The 27230-nt window shown below is 41.6% G+C and overlaps 4 protein-coding genes across 4 annotated transcripts; 3 read left to right on the forward strand and 1 right to left on the reverse strand.

Moving 5' to 3' along the window:
• The first annotated feature begins 3312 nt into the window (after window positions 1–3312).
• On the forward strand, window positions 3313–4684 carry LOC118787513 (protein FAM181A-like). The gene is made up of 2 exons (XM_036543099.1): window positions 3313–3368; window positions 3602–4684. Exon 2 carries the CDS (start codon window positions 3674–3676, stop codon window positions 4535–4537), a length of 864 nt encoding a protein of 287 aa, XP_036398992.1. The 5' UTR covers window positions 3313–3368; window positions 3602–3673; the 3' UTR covers window positions 4538–4684.
• Window positions 4685–6807: 2123 nt separating this feature from the next.
• LOC118786954 (ankyrin repeat and SOCS box protein 2-like) lies at window positions 6808–14864 on the reverse strand. The gene is made up of 9 exons (XM_036542313.1): window positions 14617–14864; window positions 10787–10924; window positions 9976–10145; window positions 9615–9770; window positions 9041–9286; window positions 8426–8597; window positions 7701–8259; window positions 7451–7604; window positions 6808–6956 (listed from the first exon to the last, which is right to left on the reverse strand). The coding sequence occupies exons 1-9, from the start codon at window positions 14862–14864 to the stop codon at window positions 6808–6810; spliced, it is 1992 nt and encodes a 663-aa protein (XP_036398206.1).
• Window positions 14865–19791: 4927 nt separating this feature from the next.
• Window positions 19792–24506, forward strand: si:ch1073-416d2.4 (coiled-coil domain-containing protein 42 homolog). The gene is made up of 9 exons (XM_036543106.1): window positions 19792–20081; window positions 20448–20493; window positions 20755–20931; window positions 21327–21484; window positions 21838–21920; window positions 22394–22566; window positions 23270–23380; window positions 23696–23812; window positions 24296–24506. The coding sequence occupies exons 1-9, from the start codon at window positions 19975–19977 to the stop codon at window positions 24497–24499; spliced, it is 1176 nt and encodes a 391-aa protein (XP_036398999.1). The 5' UTR covers window positions 19792–19974; the 3' UTR covers window positions 24500–24506.
• Window positions 24507–25079: 573 nt separating this feature from the next.
• On the forward strand, window positions 25080–27133 carry LOC118787433 (ubiquitin thioesterase OTUB2-like). Its single transcript, XM_036542992.1, has 6 exons — window positions 25080–25312; window positions 25488–25568; window positions 25852–25970; window positions 26074–26158; window positions 26383–26574; window positions 26834–27133. Exons 1-6 carry the CDS (start codon window positions 25310–25312, stop codon window positions 27038–27040), a joined length of 687 nt encoding a protein of 228 aa, XP_036398885.1. The 5' UTR covers window positions 25080–25309; the 3' UTR covers window positions 27041–27133.
• Window positions 27134–27230: the final 97 nt, after the last annotated feature.

A 27230-nucleotide genomic window follows, 5' to 3' on the forward strand; every position in this document is an offset into this window, starting at 1 on the left:
AATACAATAGCCCGCAAAGCCAATGGGCTCGTGTCTTCCAGCCCTGTTCTGCAGTGGATTTGCGTGACCCTGGGGGCACCGTGACGCGGGCAGGCAGCTGCCGGGGTTTGAAAGAGCTGGGGAAGTCTCACGCTGACAGCACACTGCACTATTGTGAAGGTGGATTCGGGACGGGCTGCGGTGGTCGTCGAAATCTGGGCAGACTGCGCGTGGACGCGCGTGTGCACGTGCGCGCGCCTGCACACGTGCACATGCGACGCACAGGGCATCTATTCAGGCGAAATCACCCCTGCCATCTGCCCCAAAGGCCCAGCTACTTAGTAACACCAACACAATAACGCGACACAGCCCTTGCTAACAATATTCATTCATTGCGTGTAAGAGGAGGAAAAAAGGGGGAAAGTCAAAAGTAAACAGCGCGTGAGTTCAAAGCGGCTTCTCTGTGGCATCTTTCATGTGAAGGGATGCCTTGCAAAACCGGCAGCAGCGGGGATTTAATTACAGAGCACACACTGATGAGAAAAGTAAATACAAAATAAGCATTGCCGGGCATCCACTGCACCTGCTGTCATTTTTAATAAACCTGCTGCCTAATTAAGTATTTCTAGAAAACAAAAAATCAAAACATGCAGGCTCTCTTCCCTTCCCTGCATTTAATTTAGTCACTGTGCTGGAATTTCACTTGTCTGTTTCTTTAAGATGTCAAACTTTAAACTGACAATGATGGCGGACCCCTCCTCATCCGTCTTATTCAAGCAGGCATGTAGACAGGGAGACACACTGGGTATTTCCTGGTTCTGCATACATCCTCTACTCCCTTTCTTGGTCACTTCAAAGCCCAGGAGAGAGTCCGCAAAGCCAGGGGAGGGGTGCGCTATTGTTAATTGGTCTTTAGGGACAAATAGTGAGGTGAACAGGAGAGAACAGGGACAGACAATGGGACCCCAGCGGTCTCGTCTAGGGCCGACACTGCGAGGTGAGGATGAAAGAGCGCCACGAAATGGGGGCCTGTCCTGAAGTTACTACAGTGGATTGCAGAAGTAATTAATGTGATGTGGGGCAGCTGTGTGGAATAGGGGTATGAGAGCAATTTTATAACAGAGGATTTAATTCCCAGGTGTGTAACTTATGATGTACTGTAGTAAACCTGAATTGTTTCAGTTAATATCCAACTGTATAAATGTACAATATCTAAGACTTCCAGTGTATAAACTGCCCTCTGTTAGTCTTCTGGTAAGTGTATAAAATATGCAAGAATATGTCTTACATTTGTGTGATATTCAAAGTGAGAAGTTGTTTATTTTTTAGGTCCTGTAGTCAATATTTGGACCGTGGTCACTATTACTGATGTGGTGGTGATATGTGTTGTTTTATAATTGTCATACAAACTTGCGGACATATATAAAAGAACGATCTGGAGTCTGGAAAAGTCATTGCATCACACGCTAGTAGTTTGTCTCCCCTGCCGAACACACCCTGGCTCGTCTCTTATGGCGAGGGTAGCCACGTGGACATATGCATTTTATATCGCTGCTGAACACCTAGCAAAATTGTGTAAATTGTGATAGTTTAGAAAAATTAAAAGAGTGTGCATGACCCAAATATCTCGCCATTACCAAAAATATGAGGCCCTTCACTCTTCCTAGATGTAATAAAACCAAATATGGAGAAAGCAATAATTTGCTAAAACTGTGTCTTGGGTTTTTGTGTTCGACGTAGTATGCTGTATTGAACTCATTATCTATTGATATTGCTTATGAAGTTGATATAACAATATTTTACAAATCAGACACCCCAATTGTAATATTCTTATTAGAAAGGCTGCGCTTCATTTTTACAATACAGTAACACTTACCTCGGGCTAAATTTTGCAGCGCGCAGTCCGTTTCGGTTTACGCCTCCAAGCAAAAAGAATGGCACTATCATAGCACTTCATCCTCACCATTTGCTCTGAAGTAGCCTACTGGTCCATACTAAATTTAAGTACAAGTCATATTCAGGTATGCAGAATAACATTTAGTTTATCATAACTAGCATATTATTTATTATTATACCTTAAATTGCATTTATACTGAACAATTGTGCCATTCGCAAGTTCATATTTTCGCCCACTTAATACCTCGCCCTCAGAAAACACGCAGAGGGCAGCGTTAAACAAATAAATGACCCGAATATTGTTAGCTGCTGCATCAAATCACTTGAGTTTAAACAGCGGTTTGCAGTTGCAATAGAGTAGGTCAGACTAGGGTGGCGTGGTGCTCGACCGTGCTACGTAGGTTACCTCCAGCAATTGTTTCAACGCATAGTGCCACCTTGCCAAGGGGAGGTGGTTCGGGGGAGGGGGTGATTGGTACTCTTTTTTCTCAATAAGGGGATGGAGCTCAATTAGCATTTCACAAGTCCTTTTTCCCTTTTCTATTGCCACCTTCCCCGCGGAGCCCGTGCTTTCTGTGGGGATTGTCCTGTTTTGGGCCCTTGTCGGCGTTGGCAGGGTGACAGTATTCGAGTGTGCAAACTTGTGCTATTGTCCCCGGGCCAGAAGGAGCCATGGAGACCCCACTAATATGACACAGGAAAATGTTTGCTGATGGCAATTCTATGGGCTTTGTCCAACTCTTTCTCCTTCATGACGACTCGATTTAAGTCTCTAAATGTTTGACTACAAATGCAAGAGTGCTATCCAGCTCCTTTCCTTTTGTCCCACGAGGTTTGAATGAGTAATTCAGCCTTTGTGTGGCTCGATTGAGGGGGCAAACATAAAGACAAGATTCTTGAGCGTTCAAGCCCCCTTTCCATGGATATGCGCACATCTCTTTAGATTTTTCCCCCCAAATCCTACTTCTTGTGACATCAGTCTTAGAAGGGGAAAAGAAGTCCAGATCAGAACAGTTAAAAGTAGCCCGGGCTGAGCCCTAAAAGCTGGTATTGTCTCGCGGCGGTGAAGCATGCCCGCTGCCAACCCCCAGACAGACTTAAGTTATATTCCAGTATAAAAGATTTAAGTAGTCTTTGCACACCGTCAGTAGAAGACGTTTTAGAGACCTTGGAGGTAAAAAACATGACTGAGGATCAGGAGTCCGAGGAGTGAGGGGCAGAATAGAGAGGAATGGCTGCAAAGAAATACTGCATCTATTAGGCGCTTTTCTTGGGGGGTCTCCATGACAACAATTTGCGATGGCAAAGAATGCGATACCGGGGAGCTCAGTGCCTGATTGGGGTGTATTGTGTGCGGAAAGAGGTTGCTGATTGGCCTGAAGAAAGCACCATAACTACACGCAGTTTATATTCATTCAGCTTGTTGAAGTGCTAAAACTATTTTTGGGAAGAGCGGCAGTAACTTGGATAGGCTACTTTCTGTCCAGAAGACGGTAAGTTTTAACGTTGGGACATGGAAAGGGGGAAGTTCTATTTTACTGTCTATTGAATAAATATAGACGGAAATCTAATATGATTAGCGAAAGGTCTGGGTTTATTGATACAACTGATATTTTACAACTCGAGCCATCATGTGTATCATGTGGTTTGGAATTGCGACTGATTGCAATGGCAATGCGGATAATATTCATTGTTATCATATAGCATCCTTTCCATGTCTCTTTAGGTTATGGAGATAATGAATTCAGCAGGAGGTACTGGAAGTATGGATTGAACGGATTTTCAGACTCAGGATGTTATGATGGCAAGCGCAGATAGCGAGGTCAAAACTTTATTAAACTTTGTAAACTTGGCATCCAGCGATATAAAGGCTGCCCTGGACAAGTCAGCCCCGTGCAGGCGCTCTGTGGACCACAGAAAGTATCTACAGAAACAGCTTAAACGTTTTTCTCAGAAATACTCAAGGATGCCGCGGTGCCACTCATACAGAGCGGCAGAGTCAGGCATCGCTAAAGCCCTAGAGGACAAGGCTGGCGTGTATGCTTTTGAGTCGGTGAATCGGAACCTCCACTTGTCGCGTGTACATGAAAAGACTGGGTCGGACGTGCGAGGCGAGGAGAGCCTTAAGAACAGTCCGAATCCCAAACTGGAAAGTGATTACAACAGACAAGACCAGGTGCCGATGAGGAAACGGCAGCTCCCCGCGTCTTTCTGGGAAGAACCCCGGTCTTCCAAAAGCAAGCGCGAGTCTTTGCAGGTAACTTGGAGAAAAAGCCAAGGTGGTTCTGGCATCGGTGGGCCTTCGGGTTCAGAGGATGAAAAAATAAAGAAATGTTCCGGGGAGCCCAAAGCCAGTTCGACTCTTTCCTCTCAGCAGATTGCTCCAGAGAAGGAACCGCTGATGCTGGACTTTAGCGGAAATGTGAATTTGTGCGGCTGCTGTCCTTTTCAGTACCATGGACACCACGTCTTCCAAAGCCACGTCGTCCTCCCCCCTTCGGGCTTCACCGAAGCGGGCCTTTGGGGGAAGGCCACCGTGGCCCATGCAGAGACACAGGACATCACAAACATACAGAAAGGTCATACGCATGTTGTGGTGAAACCCATCCCAACAAAACCAGCCATTCCATCTCCAATTTTCAGCGTGTTTGGATTTATTTAAAGATAAACAAATGCGTGAAAACACTGTAAGATATATTGAGCAATAAGTACAGTATAAATAATTGTTAGATTTTTATTTGATGTATGTTTACACAAACTTTCCGAGCAGCCTATTTATTTTCTTCCCCCCATTTACAGTTGATTTCCGTTACCACCATAAATTTAAGTTTTTAATATAAACTTTCCGAAGCACTTACGTCAAGCACCAAACAAGCGAGCAATATGTCTGCTTTGAACATTAAGATATTCAGGACTTCAGTGTGAATTTTGTGGTATTTGCCTTTTCTGTTACAACTGAATCTAGAGTAACATATCTTGCTACATTTAGAAAACTAACTGTAAAATTTCATATTAAATTAGAATAAATCAATTGGTTTAAAAGAATAAATTTTGTACTTCATCATCATGTTGAAGCTTTAGTAACATAAGAGACATAAAAATCATCAAAATAATGGAAGTGCCAAAATTAAGAAGTAAATAAATCAGTAAATACTTGAAGTTTTCACACATCTAAGATTAAGTAAGGGGAGCTTTATGATTGTTTTAGTATTCATGCATTTTCTGCTAAAATTGTTTGTGTGTGTGTGTGTGTGTGTGTTGAGGGGATGATGGCGGTGTGTCAGTCATTGGAGTTCAATGATCTGGCATAGACGTTCAATTAATAACTTATTGGTACATTTATTAATTAAAAAACAATACACCATATAGCGTCATATCAGTTACTTGAACAAAAGCATTCTGAAGTATGAAAACAGCATAATGGAAAGAGATTATATCTCATTTCCCCCGCAAACCTCTATATATCCATTCATTGCACAGCAAAAAAATGAAGAGAAACGTCTATAGAAAATCATGCAGTGTACCAGCACTAAAGCTACCATGGAAACACACAAGTTAACAATCTATGGTACGAACAACATTTATCGCTGATGGCAATTTTACTGCACTATAACACAACACTGTATATTTCACTTATTGCGACAACATCATTTATACAACCTTCATTCATAGCCAATATTTCTTTTTCATCAACCAATACTGCATCCTGGCTGGAAGTGAAAAGATTAGGATAATGAGGTAGATATGTCTCCAGCCTTAACCACAATGCTGTAATGACTGTCATCATCTGAAGAAAAACAACAACTTTGAAGTGGGGGTTTACTGATCAATTGATCCACACTTTCATTGTGGAAATGTGACAAATTGTAATATTGTGTACAAACAGCATTTTAAAACAATAGATTTTAAACAAACTGAATTGTGTGTCCCAGAGTAGTTATTCTACATGTATTTGATCAAACTTATTATCCAGTGGCATTCATAAATAAAATATACATCTTAGCTCACAACCTTTTAATTCTTTATGTGACATAATACAGCTTACTTTATTACTTTTCTTTATAGCTCAGTCATAACTTAGTCATTCTGTACAGTCAGTATTTCTTGACCATTAAGATACTGTACATACTGTTTAAAGTAAATATACTCATCACACTCTCAGAAATAAACCTTCAGGCTCTAGGCTGGCAGTACATTAACAAATTTTATAAATAAAAAGATTAAAAAACTGAAATAAAAATGTCAAATAAAATCTTAAATAAAAATAAGGTTTGTCTAATGGCCATATCACATCAGTAAGTCCACAGAAGACAAAACCTTTTTTAGATACACTTGTAGTCTTCTAGGTCCCTAAGTGTACCCGCCAACATGTGATCTTCCACATATATAAGCTATATAAGTGTATTGTCTGTTCCTTACACACGCCTGTCTAGGGCACGTAGTTACTATTAGTCATTATGAAACTACTTTCATATTGTTCCACCCAGCTCAGATCAATACAAGCGGCAAAGGGGTTCAAAAAGACAATGATCAGTATGGCCAGCACGTTCAGTTGAGCTTGTAATGTTTTGTGCAGAGCAGTTCAGCTTTCAAAATAAATGATAAGCATCACTTGTCTTTTTTAAAGTAAAACCACTAACTCATACATGTCACTGCTTGCTTGTTAATACTTGGCAGTTGATACAATTCTTCCTCATGCTGAAGGTCAAAAAATACAAAACCTTAGAGAAAATTGTCAGAGAAACTGTGAATTTATCATTACTTGAACATGTATGGACCATTAAAGTCAATCTCATACCATAGCTTGAGAAGAGTTGTCTCCAGCGAGGTCAATCTCACAAGTAATCACTTGTTCATGAGTAAGCAGGCATTCACATGTTCAGCTTGCTTCCCTAAGTGGACAACCACTGCTTCTTCCTGATTTGATATGTGCTAGCACAAACACTCTTTGGAACGATCATTGCTCAGGTAATTGATTAGTTTTCCTGGGAGCGGCAGGTTGTCCAGACGTTTCAGCCTTTGTACTCCCATCTGTTTGCGAATCACCTGCCTGCAGAGGTGCATTAAAGGACGAGGTGGCACTGAAAGTACAAGCAGGGGAGGAGCCATGTTAAATCAGACACCTCACACCTCCCTGTCTAACAAGCGAAAGTGAGCAGCATAAATCCAAGCAGGTCTAAATCCAAGAGAGGATGCCACTGTAGTACTAAGGTACTTGACCTGAGATGATTCAGTGGTTTCTCAGGAAAATACATGGGTAATATGTAAAACCTATAAGCTATGCAAGTTTTGTTTATTAAGCAAATTAATAATGCTCTGGTCTGTTCCCATACAGAAATATCTAGCAGGCAAGATGGAACTTGAAATGAGGACTTCTCATGAACAAAACTTTCACAAAGTAACATGGGAAAATCTACGGGAACTATAGAGTAGAGAGAAAACATTCTTTACACTTCCTTACTTGTATTTGGTATTGTTTGGTGTATGTATTAGTGATGTGAAAGATGTTGAAGTTTAATATTTACTGTCCCATTACATGTGTATGTGTCTATGGCCCTGAGTCAAGCATACTCACTTGATTTCTCTTTGATGACGGCCCATTCATCATAGCTGTCCAGGTGCTCTGTGAGCCTGGCACATAGCTTCACATTTCCTACGTAGTCCAACAGCAGGTCAATGACGGGCCCTGCCCAGCTGCTTACAGAAGGCCAGGAGAGCATCTCGCAGAACTAGCAGTGAGGGATAAGATTAAAAATGAAATAAGAATACGTGGCAGTGACGATCACCATTCTTCCTCATCACCACACAGCTCCGGGTCCCCTTACCTGTGTGGGTTCTTTGGTGTGGCTGTGGGCCCGGGTATGTCTGCTTTGGGGGGGCTGGATGGGCGGGTGTGGGCCGCTGCCGTACGGGCACTGGAAGCAGGCCAGGGCGTCGCAGCCGCTGTCCAGCAGGTACTTGAGCAGGTGCAGGTACCTGGTGCAGAGCATGACCGCTCCGGGGAAGGAGGCCGGGTGGGTGGGGATGGCCACATTGACGTCGGCGCCGTGCTCCACCAGCAGGGCGGCGGTGCTGAGGCAGCCCTGCCGCACGGCCACCAGCAGCGGGCTGAAGGTGTCCAGGTTGGGGTCGGCACCGGCCTCCAGCAGCATGGCAGCAGCGTCGATGTTGTTGTTGGCGACGGTGAAGTAAAGCGCCGTGCTGCGGTGGTCCTCGTACATGGCAGAGCGGTTGTGAGACAGCTTGGTGTTGACATCGAAGCCCCCCTTGATCAGCACCTCCAGGGCGTCGTCCTTGTTGCCCTCGGCGGCCAAGTGGAGTGGGCTGATGCCACTATGCCTCACCTGTGCCCTACTGGTGGCTGGCATCAGCATGGACACGATCCTACAAACAAGAGGACATGGGGTTAGGGTGTCTAAGAGGGCTCCAACAAACTCTACAGACTGGATTGTCATGCCCGCTGCAGATAACAGCAGAAACTCTATATTGTACTATACTGTTTTTGTAGTTATCCTTAGAAATACAATTAGAGTAACCTAATATTGCTTACTCATCCTCTCCACGTTGAGCAGCTATGTGAATGGGCAGGAGTCCAGTCTTGCAGGGTTTGTTGGCGTCTGCGTGATGAGACAGCAGAAGCTCCACCGCATCCTGGTGGCCATTCTTACTGGCCTCATAAAGGGCCGTAGCCCCATCAGCCGCCTGGCTGTTGACATCTGCACCTGGAACCAGCAAACAGTAACGGTCATTACAGAAACTTACATGGGCGCCCATCATCTGTTATATCATAGCCACTGCTTTGTGTAGATAGGGTCTAGCAGGCCATGGAGGTCAGGAGACCATCTGTTAAACAGGGCTGTGCTGTTTAGGGCTACAACTAAAACATGACCTCAGGAGGGTCCGGCTAAGGACAAAGGCCTAAATTAATTACTGACAGTAGACTGTAGTGTATGTGCACTAAATATCTCCTGGAAGGCTAGATAGAGTTCTTTATTCAATAATACACAAATATAAGATTGGGCTTGTGACACAAAGGAAATTTTGTGCTTTCTGTTTTCTTGGGCCCAGTCTCCTGAAATTCATGAGATTTTGACACCCTAATTCATATAAATCTGGTTTAAAGATCCTCTGCCCTGCCTGAGATTATTACACTTATCAAACCTACCATTTTCAATGAGGAAGTACAATGCTTCAACCCGCCCAGTCTGGGCAGCCACAAAGAGGGGCGTGATGCCGTACATGTCCGGCGGGCTGACTTTGGCCCCGGCCTGCATCAGCATCTTGCACATCTCCACGTTGTTGCGGCACACCGCCTCGTGGAGGGCCGTCCAGCCTTGGATGCAGCGCTGGTTCACCGCAGCGCCAAACTTCAAAATGAGTGCCATGATTTCCACATTCTCCCTCTCACAGGCTGTGATGGGGGGAGGGGGTGTTACACAGAGAGGCATGCACAGATTTGAGATTTTAAATTTTTACATTTTGAGATTTTGAGATTTTAAATTTTTACATTTTACATAAATGCCTTTTATTCACTGGAAGCTTTCACCAAGTGTGAGCCTCAAACATTTCTACCTGTTTTTCCCAGATGACACGTCCAATTTTGAGCCTTTGCTTGCACTTTATTTATACAGATGTAGTTTTACTGAAGCCATGCAAGTACAGTAAAGGCCTTGCTCAAGCAGCAGCAACCCTCAGATTAGTGCTTCTAATTTCAGAGCTCATGCACACAGGAGTGGCACCTTTGTAAAGGGGAGTCTCTTTGTTTTTGTTGGCAATTTCAGGGTCTGCTCCTCTCTCCAGAAGGCACTGTACACAGGCTAGGCTCTCCCGGTCCACTGCCAAGAGGAGAGCCGTCTGCTCATTGAGGGTGCGTTTGTCAATCAGAGCGGGTTGGGCTGGGGGAACAGGCAGATCTTACACACAGGAATATGCACATATACTGTGTAAACAACACTTTCTTTGCTAAACTGAAATTCCACTGTCCCTGTGTTGAGAGAGGGTATACCTGGGTATACACCACATTAGAGTATGTAAATATACTTATTTGTGTACCATGCTAAACACACCAGTGAAGCTACGCTGGGCTGGATGTGCACTCACCTTCCAGAAGAACTTTGACACATTCAGCTTGGTCATAATAGGCTGCTTCATGCAAAGGTATCCAGCCGTCCTTGTTTTCCACCTTCAGGCTTTTTGCAGAAGATCTTGCAAGGTCGCGCACCGTCTTCACATCAGCATTCCTAATTGCCTCGACTATAGGGTCAACATCCCTAAAACAAAATATGTAAATTAGGGAAACCAGTTTTCAGTTTTTCTCTCCATCTCAGATGGGTCAAGGGAATTGTTTGTGCAAAATTACTTTATTCAAAACAGCACAGTGTCATACTCCTTTAGACCGAAATCCTTAATCTGTTTATCTAATGCAGGATTTTCACATGCAAAGACAGACCCTTTACATGCATGCGTGGTTTTGAATATTACAAGTCATGTAAAAAAACTGCAATGTTTTTTCATATGTGCAAAATAACCAGCACAATGTATATCTCCCACATTCATGTATTGCGCACTAAATTCCGGAGGAAGTATTTCTTTGCTGAAAATTTCTTACAAAAGTTAACTGCTTGTACATTGATAACTTACAGTACGCTATTACACTGACCTATTATTAAGTTTTTCTGGAGTAACCAAAACGCCTACAGCAGTTTGTATATACAGCCTTGGTCTTACCAAAAAATCTAATACGTAGTCTTTTTTAATATCGTGTTTTTATGACACTGCATCCAAATGAAAAATATAACGCTGTGCTTCTATACTTATGTGTGTTTTTCTGAAACATAAAAGTATGACCCCCACACGTTGATCATAACTTAGGACAGTAGGTAATAATAAGGCGATAAACAAAGGAACTCACTCTTCGGGCTCCGGGGTGACGTACAAGGTGCCGTCGCGTCGCCGCCACGCAACGCATCGCTTTCCGTAGCCGGTGACAAATGAGTAGCTTCTCGTTGCTCCATCAGTATCCTTGCATTGTGGTGGATAGGACGTCCCGCTGGAGCGAAACAGCGAGAGATATTCCGTGTAACTAAATCGTGTCATTCTAGTTGCGCCTATTTGCCCTGATCGTGCAGCATACACGACTAGTCCTTGAATGAGAGCAGCTGGGGAAGGACAAGGGGGACCCAGCTGCGCCCTCAGCGATTATTTTCGGATTGTATTGACATGTGGTGCCTGCGGGCTATGACCATATATGTCAAGGCAATCAGCCCCAGCAAGGGAAAGACACTACTTAATGGTATTAAGACGCGAGAGCGCTGTAAATTCGTTTCACCGCAAGACGTGTACGTAATCTGTAGATTGCAGCCTTTGCAATGCCGAACCGAAACACACTATGTTTTGTATGTTTCTGGTTCTAAGGTGAATTGAAACTTGCCGTTTGACCGGTTTTATCATTTGCAAAGCAGGTCAGTACCCAGGAATATCACTGAACACTTCCAGATAAAACGCTAATTATCACTATCATTTTGACGAACTGTATCGATTACACAAAAGAAGACATACAACAGAAAAGGCCAGGGCTAGAATACAATTGTATAGCTCTAGAGCAATCAAGCCAAACCGGACACACAGGGTGGTATTATTTGCATGCGTTTTTATTTCCCCATCGTTAGAATCGGAGCTTCTCACACATCGTTGCCTTTTGACTTGGCCCGTGGCCACTGCCCGTGGCAGATGAAAGCGTGCAACGACGGCTCACCGCACTTAAAAGTATTTAATTATTAAAATAGCTTTTAACGCAGGCGCCCTGTATCGAGGTAAGCACACAACCAGGCTCAAACACAGCGAGGCCAATGCGAAAACAAGTTTTAAGTCACATTCAAAGCATACAAGGGAAGAAAGTTGATAAACGGGCGGTACAACCTACAGTTCGACCATGCACAAGGCATGCAGCAGCCCGCTAGATAGCAGCAGTCACGCTAGCATGTTTAAGTCCAGATCAGTTAAATGAGCGCCAAACTGTTCATCAGTATCAGGGGCGATTCTAGGATCAGACCTTTAGGGGGGCTCAGCCCTTAATGACAATGTGACATGCATACAGTGCAGTGTTCAACCTCCCTGCTAAATCACTCATTTCATTGGACAACAATTAATACATTAATATTTTCCATACATGATATTTTAATTTACAACAATAATACTTTTAATGAATTACTAGTAAGTAACATGAGTTTTACACCACAAAATATTTTTCTTGCTCTCTTTCTTTCTTCATGCCGACTGCATCCTGCTCTCTCTCTCCTTATCTCCCTCTTTGTGCTGTCAACCAAAAGGCAAACGTAACAACCAAACAAAGAATTTATAATCTAATAAAATGTATAAATTGATCCATATCAATCTATAACATTATTGAATATTGGGTTGCTGTGGGCAATGCAGTGAGGTAACGTCATTTTGACCTTACTCTCTCACCTGAACCTGGCTGTTTTCTTTTAAAAACAAAAAAAAATCCTATATCCATCTATGGAAAAACAGACATTTCCAATGAATCAGGGTTTGTTGCAATACTTCAATTCACTGTCCATAAGTGTACTGTAAATATACCATACAGCCCAATTCTATCACAATAAGAAACACTGTGACTACTTTAACTAAAAGTGCATCAGTTAGCTCCTTAGGTGCAAGCAGACTAGCTCAGAAAGCTATCATTAGCCGATAATCTCTAGCAAACTATGTCAGATAACGTTCTTTGACACTATTCACACCATGGAACTATAACCAGACACTTTCTAAGTAAAGAATAAACCACGACTGGCAGTGCAGTTCTGTGGAAATAAACCACGACAGGGTGGTGTGATGCAGCCCCGTGGCGAAGCCAAGGGGCCGTTAACCACCCTGAAGTTACTCTGGGTAAGAGTGTCTGCTAAATGTCAATCATAGTTTTTTTTTTTTTTTTGCTAGAGTGATTCAGCTTAATGTCAACATCTTTTTTGGACATGTGTCAAAAAGACATTTTTGTACTTTATAGGGATCAGTTCAATACTGATCAGAATCAGTACTCTGAATACAGTATTATGTAATCTGCACTGTCAAGCTGAAACATGACAATCCAGATAAGTTGTTTTTTTGTGTTTCTGTGGTTTTCAGATGAATTTTAAAGAGAATTCTGCCTTACTGGTTTGTATTGTATGTACAGCATGCTACCACCTGGAAATTACAGTGAACACTTCCAGATAAAATGCACTTTTATCTGTTTTTTTCAGTTGAGACAATTTTCAGAAGAAGTACATTGGTACATTGGTACAATACAGTACGTTGGTACAATCGAACAACCTGAATAGCTATTAGTCTTGCATATTTGGAGCATTTCAAGATATATAAATCATGCCAGGGGAATAGTTTACACATACTGAAGGTGATATTCCTTTTATGTTTTTATCTCCCCATTGGCAGCATGTGAACATCTCAGTACAGTACAGTACAGTACAGTAAAGGCTATTCTCTCAAAGCAACAAAGGCAGAGGACACCATGAGACAGGTGTAAGTGGAATGGGGCCTTACACACAAACTGCTGTAACAGCAAAGAGAGTAAAGCATCACAACAGTGGATGGCTGGGCACTTCTGGTTTTAAAATGGTGCGCCTGTATATCCAACAGTGTGTGGATCTATATATGAATGTTCTTTAGGAAAACAGTGCTTGATTACGCCTCACCTTGATCCAATTGGATTTTCTTAGGCCATACCATGAATCCTAAACACAGGGTGGGCTGGTCAAGAAATCTCTCCTGTCATACAATAGGTGAACTGCTCTGGAGAGATCAGGTTTTTGTGAATCAGGGTAAAGTTATTATATTTTGTTATCGAGTTCTGCAGCCGTGCTTCATATGTTTTTCTTTGACTCCTGTTGTGTCTGAGCTGCTGCACCCTCTTAACCCTTTATCGTCTTTATCTGAGACAGGAGTAAGATATTACATTTGTTTAAAGTCACGCTGGTGTGTTAATTAAGCAGTGGTCTGCTGTCAGAAGTGAAGAGACAGCGTGCCTGCTTCCTCACAAAGAGGCATTTATCTGATATGACTGGTGATAACTACAACAAATACCGCAGTTATTAGGGCAAGTGTTACTTGGCCATGCTAAAAACAGACTGGGAACAGACAGTCAAAACAGGCATCAGAAACCTGCACAAAATGGATGGTGTTTAAAATACCATTTAGTTCATTCATTTAGCCACTTGACAGTAAAAGCTGTATTAACCTCCCCTGAGCCTGAGTTCCTGTCATCTCCCCAGTGTTAAATCAACTGTGACCCCTCACAGCCAGTTTCCATGTGGTTCCAGGATGTTTTCCTGGAATAAGTTCCTTTCCCAGATCTTGGTCAGGTGCCAACAATGCTAAGTCCTTCAAATTGATAATGGAGTGTGGCTATTTTTAGCTCTGGTTTAAATTGACTAAACCCTAGAGCTCTCAGCCTATCTAAACACAAAGGGAAAGAAAAATAATTAAAACAATTCCTCTTACATGTATGAAATTCAATTTCAGATACAACTTGGAAGAGGGGAAAAGACATGTCAGACTTCTCTGTATCTCACAACAGAAGAGAGTCCAATCAAATGAGCTTAAGGAAAACAGAGATAGATATTGAAAAAAACCTTCTCAACCATTACAACCAGATGTACAAAGATGGCTTCAGAGAAAGGTATTAGGTGAACTCACATGCTGTGCACAGTGGGTGTCATCAGGGCTCACCTGGGTGGGTTGGCCGATGGGGGGACGTTCTGGGGATGAGGAGGAATGGGGCGTCGGAGGGCAGGGTTTGGACTCTGGCTGGTGGGTGTCCCAGTGGAGTTTCCGGTGGCAGCATGTGCATCAGCCAGGCTGCGCTCGATAGCCAGCTGAATCAGCTCATCATCCGATAGGTTGCTGTAGATGCTGTAGTCCTCGAACCCCTGCACAGAGCCTGTTGACCCAAGTGTAGACACACTGGAGGCTGCCATGTTGGCTCAAGTTGCCAAAAAGGCGACAGCAAGTGGAAAGCAATCCCTCTTTAACGCTCCATGTCTTCCTTTAGAGCAATACAGAATAGAAAATCACTGGAACCAGGCAGAGTTGTACCTATTACAAGGACTGAAAGTGAAGCAATCCTGGGTTCTTGGTTTTGAAGACAGTAGTACTAACTGAGATGTATCAGCTTTTTGCCTATAAAACATACACACCTACCTCACGTAAGAGCATACAGAATACACACACTTTTCAACTCTATCCTGCAAGCAGAGCAATTACCATGCACTCCTGGAGAGATGTGAATGTGTACAGTTAACCGCACAGCTAGGCAGCAGTTTGTGAGGACCTCTAACAGCGGTGATGCCTTTTAAGGGCATGTTTCACTTTCTGCTGTCGGCTCCCCCTGACTCTGCCACAGTGCTGGATCCTCTGGCCTGCAGTCAGTGATGTATTACTCCAGTGGTCAGGGGTAATTAGCAAGTATTACATTCCCCTGGCACTCTACAGTTCTACAGTTCCATTTGTCTTGTCCAGTTGTGCCTGCATGCTTGCTGAAGGTTCGCTTTCTGTCCTGTCTTACTTGGTACAAATGAAAGATAGAAGTAGACATTGTTATTCAACCACAACCTGAAGGTTTCTCAGTGCATTCTAACACTAAGCTGATATTGTTGTGGAAATGCAAACTACACTACATGGGACAGGATTATACATATTATATATGTATGCATATTGTATTATGTTACAGACATATTTAATAACACTATGACAATCAGATTAGTGTTTGTTTTGATGTCCATCATACTAAGTATATTAAGGTTACGTTCACTGCATATACTTGGCTCTGTCCAACATTTGCTTGGAATTTGATCTATTTTAACCATTACTCAGTACCTAATACTGCAAAAATGACATTATCTGGTGCACTCAAGAAATAAAATCTGCCTTATACCATTACTCAGAAGAGCCCAAGGCATGACATCAGCGGTAATAACTACAAATTGCTGAAATGTCACAACATTCCAGGAGTTTATTATTATTTTTTTAAGAGCTAAAAGCTCTTTTTTTGGTAGACACCATTAGTGTTTAGTTCTCTGCAACAATTCCTTGGCTGGTTCCATCACGTATTGCCACACAATGCGGACAACATTAGACAGTAGCCAAATAGAAACACTGTTTGTACAGTGTTTTCTGTGATAATTAAGAGTGTTACATAAGACGTAAAGTGAGAAACTGGGATTCAGTTTGGGAAGACAGGGTTCTGCTGTGCTTACAAATACTTAGCAAGTATTACATTCCCCTGGCATTCTTCAGTTCTACACTTCCGTTATTTACCTTTCCAATGACTGACATGCCTTTTTTCGGCTTTGGAATATTAAAGATTCACTTGCACATTCCTTACACGCTACAGTGCAAACGTACATAAAGTTAGTGACACCACAAAGTTTTTAGTCTTTTTTTTAGCCTTCTTCATTACCTAAGCACTGGTTGGCATGTATATTTATACAACCAGTGCCAGTTGCAACTGCCTCAGTCATTTCATTTAAGCATTACTGCTGAAACCTTTGATTCACTCCCCATGTGCTAAAGAGGTGTCTGTACTGTTTTACCGCTATGGATTGTGTTTAGCTACATATTCTAACTAGGACAAAGCTGTGAAGAAAAGACATTACGTAGGCTAAGGAGGCAGACTTGTTATGCACATACATAGAACGAAACATTCCACATAGAATTGTTTGATTTACCGCGTCTTTGCATGTTCTTTTCTGTAGTTTGTACTGTATATACGTCCGTGTATTGTGCTTAGCGTGAAGAGGTCAGTTGAAATGTAGAGCCATGAATGAAAGGACTAGTGCGTACTACTAAAACGTGAATGGAAGTAATTGAAACTTCACTGCGATCAACCAGGGCTTCCTTTCTCGAAGTATTATACAGTTCATTATCTCATTCGACTACGAAGGTCCGTCCCTGTCGTTCATGTCCCCCCCCCCCCCCCCAGAGAATGGTAATGTTAGTGTTTCTTTGTGAATGGACGAAGCATACACGTAAATGTTTTTGGACTTACATTGTACAATAAAAAAAGGTTAAAAAGGCTGGCTACACATAATGAAAATCTAAAAGAAAAATTCAGAGCCATCTGTGATAAAACTAAGTCTACCCACTGGCCCATCTGCTCATTTTTGTGTGCGTTCCCGTATTTACATTTAAACAACATTTATTCATATCATATCGTCTTGTGACAGTTGGTGTGGTCATTAGAGAAACAAATGAAACAGTCAATACTGCATGCAAAACTCTACGAAAGTATTTTAATTTAGGGGAAAGGAGAAAAACAACTGAAAACGTCTGGAATCCTTACATACCTCTTTCTTCAGTTGTTAGTTTCAGGATACGAGTAACAGTATTTTAAGCGCAGGCTTGGGTAACATAATTATCTGCCGGGGAGGGGAGATCTTTCTCTGCAACAAGACACTCGGGCCAGGGATGTCTGTGTCTATTTCTGGACGGCTCACATGAGATGTGTATGTTTTCACCTTTGTCCGAGTAGCTGGCGAGGAAAATAAACTAATTTTGTAACAGAAGACGATAACGATGCAAATACGAACTTCATACAAATGTAAAATAAATAAACTGCATAAGAATATGGATAAGGTGATTAAAATAGCTGTTCAAACTAAAGGAGAGGTGACACAGAACTGTCAAGCACACACACAGGAAGGCGTAGGGCTGTGAGCTGGTAATGGTGTGGGAAGCCTCATGTGTCTGGCTCTATGATCTTTGTTGTTTATCACCAGCGAGAATACACTAATGCTCACTTAGCTGATCTGTATCTTAGGCTACAGTCAGTTGACACTTTGCTGATCTTTTCTCATCCTTGTCTTCCCATCATGTGTCGTCAGACCACAGGTTATATGTTTAAACCCTCGCTCCGGAGGTTAGTTACAATATATTTGAAAATGAAGACCTCATTACATATGAATTACGTTATGGAAAAAGGAGAAACCGAAGCAAAGAACAGTCCATGTTAAGGAAGTCATCTTTGATTGCTTTGCTGCCACACCATTTTGAGATCGTCCACCCTGTTTGAACTGTTTATCAGTGTCTTCTGTCATGCAGGCAGAGAGAATGAAACAGTTAACTAGATTGGTCCTCTGATGCTCTGCTGGCATGACACAGCCCACAGGTATGTGGTAGGGTTACTCTCATCATAAATGACCTGAAGAAACAAGAGGAATTTTAGCCACAGGGGAAATTCCTGTTAATTCATCAAAAGCAAGCAAGTGCACAAAAGGTAAACACAGGACCTCACACAGTGGTGGTAATCTGCTGCAAGGTTACAATAATTAAACTACCAGTATCCCACAATAGATTTGTGGACTCAGAAATGGGATTGCAATTTAAATTAATTCCACAATGTCTGCATTTCTCCCAAGGGGTATTTCACCCTGGTTCAGCCTAAAAACTGACCCATGCTAATATGGTCAACAACTCAAGTTCATCTGAGGACATGGACTGGAGTGCACTAGGACTTTCAGGGATCCTATGCTTTCATAAGGGGAAGCCCATTGAGCTACTGACACCACACATTCATAGAAAAACAAAAGACTACATTTGTAAGTGACAACAACTTCATTACTGAAACCTAAATTTCATAACATTTAAAAATAATCATTCAGAAAAGCAGTCAAATATTCAGCTGTAGTATTGCTGGGGAGTATTTTAAGCAGCTGGAGCAGTTCCAGATTCCAGCTTGGCTCTCTCTTTGCCAAAAGTGCACAACGTCCACAGGAAGACCATTTTAATTTTTGCATTGCATGACACTCCTTGAAAAATACATGAATCACTTCAGGGGTCATTTCTTAAAAGGTTTTTTTCTTAACAGATTGCACATAATGTGGAAAATCAGACTTTTCCCCATGTATCTGCCCAGACATCTAACTTCAGGTATGACTGCTATGCAGTAGGGTGGCAAGGTCATGAAAACTCCACATTACCACAGCAGGTAAAGTTTTCTAAATTCCAAAGTACAGTCATCATGTTTTTTTTTTTTTTTTTTTTTTTACGTGACAGAGCAAAAGAAAACATCAGGGAATGCTTAAACATGGACATGATTCTCCTCCATCACAAAAATGACAGGTAGTTGCAAATTCATTTTCTTCCTTTGGATTACGATGTAGCCTAATATAAACACACAAATATTGTGGCCACACTTTGTGAGGGTCCAGACATCTGGATCCTACACCTGTTGTACCTTTAATTTAAAACATATGCTACCAGCAAAAGAGCATCATAACATGCCTACCGCATATATTACATGGCCTAATTCTAAATGCTTAGTGGTGAGTACACATAGGGTTATCTGATATAATGTATTAAAACTGAACTGAAAGGAAGAGGAAATTCAAAGCAAACAAAGTGTCCTTCTTTTTCATTGCTGTAGATGCTACTACTATTGCTCCCTTTCTGAAGGGGGGGCGACATTTTTATAATTCAAAAACAAAAAATGGTAAGAGAAAGACCGTCTTGACCTCTGTGAATGTTAAAATTGTAGTTTCCTTTAAAACAAAAGTTATATTCCGTAATGGTTCTCAGCTTGCATCGTGAAGTGAAAGAAATATGTCATGTTTTTTCATCTTGGATATGCATATTGTGGGAGATGAGCTTTAGGTATTTTATCACGCCAGTATCTAGTTATGCACTTGCTTTGCATATAAGACTGCTGTTGTAACGCATTGTGAAATTCCAGTCTAAACAAATTATCAACGCTTGCACATCTATGCCTTTTTTGTGGGCATTTTAAGTACTCTGCATTGCTTCCCGCCTATGAAATAGAACGCCTCCCGGGCAGTTGCTATGACTACAGAGAAACGATCCTCATGCATACCTTCCGTGTCTCTTCTGGTTTCTCGGCAACATGTAACACTAGCGCAACACACAACCTGGAAAGACCCGTATCCGTCTCTTGTTCGTGTAAATGTCTGCAGTTAACAAAAAGAGCAAAGCGACTGTAATACAGTAATAATAAAAACATTTAGAAGAATCGATTTAAGCAATTAGAGTGTCGTACCCCGCACTTATTCAAAGGAAGTCGCAAACACATCGAAAATGGAAACCGTGTCTCTACCCCAAATAAGTACAGATGACCCACGTATGAAGCTCCAGGTTGAAAACAGAATGAAAAATATCTTTGTGACGCAGTTAGAGGACGCCAGGTACGTTCCTTTTAAACATGTCTATAATATTTTTGAGTGAGGTCTAGATTATTAACTTGTGAATGTACTTTTAGATTTGTGAGTACATGCTCATGTCTTGCGTAGGGTGCAAAATACCATTTGGCCATAGTTTAGCTTTACATTGTTTACAAATCTTAATATGTCCGAGGAGCGTTTATGAGTGCATACTGAGTTTGTCTAAGCAGATTGCCCTTTTGCTGGTATAATATAACTAAGTGCATGCAAGCCTTTTGAAACAAAGGATACTTTGCTATATGCTTTTCATTACACCAGCTGTTCAGGAATATTAGACTACATATGAAATCCACTCTCCTTAAATACATAACGTCTTTCTTCCTTACACAGAGAGGAGGAAGTTGAGAATGTTAACCATATCCCCATCATTACTGAGGTAAGGGATGTATGTCTATTGTTCTACAAAGGAAGAGATGTTAAAGTGATACACAACTTAAAAGGCATGAGAGTCTTTTTTATTAAAAGAATAGTTAAGCATCACTGCACTGAAATGTGAGGACTTCTTTCTTTAAATTATTTCTTCTCCATCCTGGACTCCTGTTGATGTAGTCCCCACTCCAGCACACCTCATTGCAAATATTCCTGTGAGCTCTGTAAACATATTGTAGGTCCTGCCATGCTGGTTATGTGTGTGCAGGCCACTGGGAGAATACTGGAGACAGGGGTGAACACACTGCAGAGGACCCTGGTGCTGAAGAAGCAGGTGGAGGTGGATGAGGCAGACAGGGAGCTGGCCCTCAAGCGGCAGGAGTTCAAAGATCGCATTCAGGCCCTTGGGCAGCGGAGGGCTGAGTTCGAGCTCAAGCAGCAGGCGGTGAGTCCGTGCTCTGGAAACACACCAGCTAGAGCTGTGCAGGGCTCTGGTCTCCTGCATGGGAGTGATTCACGTCCCAGTCGCAATGCTGCTACAGACCTCTTTAACTCCAGGGGTTCACCTGGACAGGTAGGATTTGTAACAGCGTTTGTGCCATTCTTCAAGACAAGGTATACCTACTCAGCATTGGGCAGTAAACCATCTCTCGAGCATAGAAGTATGTACAATGACCCCATGGTTTGAGTGCTGACAGACATTTACTACTCTACAATATAAAGTCTTTAGATATAAGCAAAGGGCCTTTATGGACGTTGTGGTAATAGAATTGCATCTTCCTACACATGCCTTGCAGAAGTGGTTTACTCTTCAAGTTGGAAACATCTGTGCCTTTTCAGAACAAAGAGAGAGCGGTGAAGTTTGAAAAGTTTGTCCAGGACAATGAGGCGAAGCGGCGTCGGGCCCAAAGAAAGTACGTGATGGAGAGGAAACAGAATGAGCTAAAGCAGAGGGAGAGAGAGGAGCTTCTACAGCAGCTGGAGAAACTGCAGGCCAGGTAAGCAAAGAGCATAGAGGGCAGATACTATGCACATAATGTAGTTTTTCCTTATTTTACATGTGTAGACTAATATCTATGATACTGTGTAAAGTTCCATCATATGCCTTTGGTAGCCACAGAACTGTATCATGTGACCAGCATGCAGTCAGTAACTTGGCATACTGGATATTCCACATTACTCTCTTCCATGGTGTGCAGACCTGAATGTATTGATAGATCATAACAACAGAAGAGTAAACTATATTAGACTAGTCAAATGATATTTGTAGATTGTACTCTCTTTCTCCATAAATGTGTAATTTTGTCATTTTGGTGTGATAAGTGTTTGCAATATTTCTTTTTCTCAACAGGCAGCATTACTTAAAGGAGAGGGTCACCAAATATAAAATTTATGAAGACTATCTGCTCAAGATTTTAGATCTACTTCCAGAAAGTAAGTTTCCATAAACTCAAAGGTGTCAATTAGCATAGTCATACTGGCATTTTGGCAGCTAGAGTAAATGAAATACAAACATAAAAAATACAGCCATAAATAGAGCACAAACATTTATTATAAATAGTGAACATGAATCAGCTGAGTTCAGACTGACTGCTATTCACAGAAAGATGAAACAGAGCAAAGGCAATTGAATGGTGGAATGAGAATGTATGCAGTAGGTTTGAATATACATTTAGCTGCTCAGCAGATACTCTTATCCAGAGTGACATGCAGAGGTGATAATTCTTATATTTATCCATTTATACAGCTGGATATTTAATGAGACAATGCTAGGTTAAGTACCTTGCTCAAGGGTACAACAGCAGTGCATCAGCAGGGAATAGAAACAGCAGCTTTAAGGTTACAAGCCTTGCTCTACACCACTACACCACACAAAGCAGTGACCTGGTCCCCTTCACTGTGCGCAGATTACTTGGAGTATGGGGCGGACTCGCTGGTCATGCCCATCATCCGCCGCCATGAAACCTTGGCCATCACTCACCAGGAGCTGGTGGAGCGGCTGGGCAGCCTGGTGGAGGACCTGGAGCTCAGCCAGCGTAGCCTGGAGAACCTGAAGCAGGAGCACGACACCAACAAGCTAGTGAGACACACCACAAACGCTCACAGCTGTGGGCAGCCTTACTGGCAAACTGCTTTGAGAATGTTGCCACTGTCTTGTCACACTCCTCACACTAGACCCCCAAGCTGTTGTCCTGTGTGGTAGTAGAGAGCGTGATGAAAGTGTCTGCTTCAGTAACCCCTTCGGAAATATTCGCAAAACTAAACAGTCATATGCAGAATCCCAGTGAGCTTTGGTGCTAACATCAAAAGAATAAATACTGAGATATTTTCATGGCAGGGTGGAGTTGTAACCCCTCAGGGATACCAGCTGGAATTTCATTACGACAAATTCAAGATATAGCAGTACAGTGAAATGTAATTTAGTATCATCAGCCACCGGGTTCAATGAAAAGATATTTCCTAAACTATGTGTTTACATAAAGTGAAATTGAATTACAGTTTCCTTAAGATATGTTACAGGTATCTCAGTTGTCACTATGATATTACATTTTGTTGAAAAACCCACAAAACGTTATGTTCCATTAAGAAGCACAGCATACTGTATGTTGTTCAATGGGATGAATATTGTATATATGGGCACAATTATTCTGTAAAACAACATATTATGTAGTAATCTATATGTGTTATTGATGCCCTAGAGATGCGTGGCTGTGTCAAGCTGGTGAGTAAACTTGAATAACCTCAGCTGTGATCGAATCCACTTGTTTGGTGATCTGGTGCAGATGACCAACAGGAAACTGTCTGAACTGCAGACCCAATGGGACAGAACCAAGGAGAGGAATAAACAGCTGGAGATGAACCTACAGATGCACCAAGGACAATCTAGGGACGAGGTTTGTGCATACATCATGTTATATGCTTGGATGAATATGCACAAAGTTGTTGTAAAGCCACATAAGAAAAAAAATCACAGCAGTCACTGGAGTCTTAAATACAGGAGAATTCAACAAGGGCTGATACACTCCTTGTATTGTCAAAACACCTGTTTAAATGTATAGAGTTGCAAATTCTGAAAATCAGGGAAAATCATTCTTACTCCTAAAGCTTCTCCAAAACTGCTGACAATAATGCATAGCTAGAGCAATATGTAACTGGTTCGCACTACATACCATAATATAAACATATATGTGCATATGGTTTTCTTGTAGATTGAGGAGACTGGGAGCCTGCTGATAGCTGTTAAGAACCTGGGCGAGCAATGTCATTTACCACATTATGGACCATTGGACGACATGTCTGTTTTACCAATGATGGACATGATAAAGGTAGAAACCTAACATGCAGAATACTGTGTTAGCTTGTTGAGGGCATCACAAAATAATATTTATGGGCTCTGTTATGACAGGATTACAAGACAATTATCTCATGATTTTGATATTATCAGATAGATATCCAAAGATCACAAGATGCATAAGTCAAGCTATAGGACACTGACTCTTGAGAGAGAGAAAGAGAGAGAGAGAGAGAGAGACTAAAAAAGAGCAACAAATCTGATAAGCTGTTTCTGTAATGAAGGGCAGCACAGGGCATATTGTCACAGGAAAAGAGCACTGAGATAATCATCTGTCTGAAATGCTGAATTAGGTATCTTGTGATCTTGAGCTAACCATTTGAGCCACTCTAAAACACAGCTGTTGCTGATGAAAGCATATCATTAATGTATGAGTGAGAAAGGCTAATATTATTTACAATACACCAACACCTACACCTACACCAACTTATAAGTATATAAAATATTTTTTCCACAGGAATTTATTCTGGAGAAGGCAGATGTGGAGAGAAGGGCGATGCGTCTGATGGATTGTGGCTCAGCTGTGGCCAGCTCCACCGAGCTGTCAGGCACCAGGGAGAAAGGATCTGCACTGAAGAACAGCAGTAAAGCACTGCTGAAAAGCACCAGCAAGACCAGCAGCAAGAGTGGCCTCTTCAGTGGATCAATACTGAAGATGTGAACATAGCACAGGCACAGGGCTTTGGTCAGAAGCCTTTGGTTTCGAGTAGGTCCTCTTTGAAAGGACAAGTATGTCATACGTGAGGTATTGCATCGGAATCATGCACACAGTAGTACTTAGTGATCGTGGTTCTGACATTTACCTGCCTGTTTCACTACATCTCGTTTCAGAGATGGTGTCCTCTTTACATTTCATATTGCTATATGTGTATGTTTGTACTATGAAATTGTGGCATCAGTTATAAGATAAGATTTATAACTTGATTTGTTTGTTATTAAAAAGAATGAAAAATACCATTTCTGGTTGTGGTTATTTTTACATGCTGCATCTGGATTCATATCAAGAATATGAAATTTCTTATGACTGCTGTTTTGAGCCCGTTATTTAAGTGTGATATAACTTACAACTGGGGTCTAAACTTAAGATAACTGAAGATGCGTTAAATGGCTTAATATTTTGTCTAATTTCATGTGATGTTCTATGACTGTTAAAGTAAAAACTGATGCTAATTTTTAAGTCAGAAATGAACTCTGAATTCGCTTGTCCAGGCGGTGTGTTGTTCAATGTGCCTGATGCGCTAGTAGTCAGCAGTTAACATGTTTTATGGCTTGTCATGATCACGGAAGTCATTTGTCCTCATACAGGAATGCTCGCTACTAGGAGCTTTTGAAAGCTAAAATTGGTTGAGAATGTTGTTTCGGTTCAGCCGTATAGCTTTGTGTAGCTTCAATACGTCAAGGCCTGCGTAGTCACGGAGTGCAGCGCTGAAAGATTCTACAATCGTCTGAATATGTTTCAAACGCTTTTAAGATGGTAAAATCATTTGTCACTTATTTTGTACAACATTGTAATGGACTGGGTCATTGTAATGGCTATAGAAAGCTATATTAACTAAAAGTTCTAAAATTAAGTTCTCGACGCTCTTTTGGACTTTTTTTCAACTGTGCCACGAAAGTCCCATTACATTTATGACTGTCCATTTTTTTAGACAGATGCGCCGGAACTTGTTTCTAAAAAAGTGGAAACCTCCACTCTAACACAAGAGCACCCTGAAGACGAGAAGACCCAGGTAGAATATTTGAATTGTATTACTGTAACTCAAAGCACAGAACACTGATGTAATTTCAAGGAAGTCAGGTCCACCGACACATTCAATGACTTATTGAAAAGGACTAATATGAAGTGGTTATCAATGGACAAAAGATAGTGGTAAATCTTACACATCTTACTCAAACCAATGTACAGAGAATGACGTCGACATATTTAACTATGATAAGCTATATTGTGAATTCCTTATCCTTTTGTCTTAGGGTGTTTTTTCTTGCCTCTAAACATGCTGTTGTCTTTGAAAGGACATTTGTAAGCAGTATGCATTCATTAGAAGAATCAAAGGAGACGGCAACTGCTTTTACAGAGCCTTAATCTTTGGACATCTGGAGTCACTGTTACAAAATGTGAGAGATATGCAGAAGTAAGCCCCTTTTTGTTTGTTAATGGCTTAATATTTTCATATCACAGTTACTAATCAACACTTTTGCTTAGAACACCTGATTGTTGAGCATATTCTCTTTCAGTTTCAAGGATAAACTCATGCAGACTAGTAAAGACCTCCTGACTGCAGGTTTCAATGAGAGCTCATTCAAAGACATACTTAACACAGTAAGTGTACTGCTCTACCCTTATGCGCTTCTGATCATAATTTTGATGCCAAGCTTTAATGGTAGTAGTGTCCATATCCTGACAATTCCTTTTCAGCATGTTTGCAGGCACAGCAAAAAAATGTGAAAACTCTAGAAAAAGTACAATATAAGACCCTAATGACAGGATGTGACAACTGAGCTTCATCTTTCTGCCAATTCAGAAACAAAAATGTGTCATTGCAGTTTGTCAGTGTTGTGGAGCGCTGCGAAGCAGATGACCAGGGCACCACCCTGTTAGAGCTCTTCAATGAGCAGCATGCCTCTAACAGTACGGTACAGTACCTAAGGCTCCTCACGTCGGCCTACCTACAGAACCACTCTGACTTCTTCCAACACTTCGTAGAGGCACCTAGTCTGAAGGAGTACTGCACGCAGGTCAGTGTTATGAATGGTGACTGAAGCCAAGTTGCTGTAAACAAACATATACTCCCCTCTAGTGGATAACAATTGAATAACAATTTCCGTAATCGCATTTAAGTAGCTCTGAAATTCTGATATGTATGTCATTATTTTAAAACAGTCATTGTTTGAATCTGACATGTGCTTATGTTTTTAATTGGTCACATACTTATACTCACATAAATACTGGATTTTCTTTTCTGGTGATGACTTTTTTTTTTTTTTTAACTGTTAGGAAGTGGAGGCTATGGCAATGGAGTGTGACCATGTTGAGATCACGGCCTTGTCTGAAGCCCTGGGGATAAGCATTCACATTGTGTCCATGGAGGAAGGTGATGGACGTCTCACTCACCATACCATTCCAGAAGGGGCAAACCCCTCCCTGCACTTGTTGTACAAGACATCCCATTATGACATACTCTACCCGAATATACATCTCTGATCATCATAGGCAGACCACAGTTTCTCTCAGGGTTACTTTTAAATTAAAAGTAAATTGCACCTCTTGGGGTGAATATAAACACTGGCCAAAGTTTGTTTGAGTACCATGACAGTTGGCAGATTTGTCCAGGGTGTTTTTTTTTTTTTTTTTGAAACACATACTGCTGCTATACCAATATGTAAATGTGTAT

Source organism: Megalops cyprinoides, chromosome 12, assembly GCF_013368585.1.
Source record: "Megalops cyprinoides isolate fMegCyp1 chromosome 12, fMegCyp1.pri, whole genome shotgun sequence".
Classification (NCBI taxonomy): domain Eukaryota; kingdom Metazoa; phylum Chordata; class Actinopteri; order Elopiformes; family Megalopidae; genus Megalops; species Megalops cyprinoides.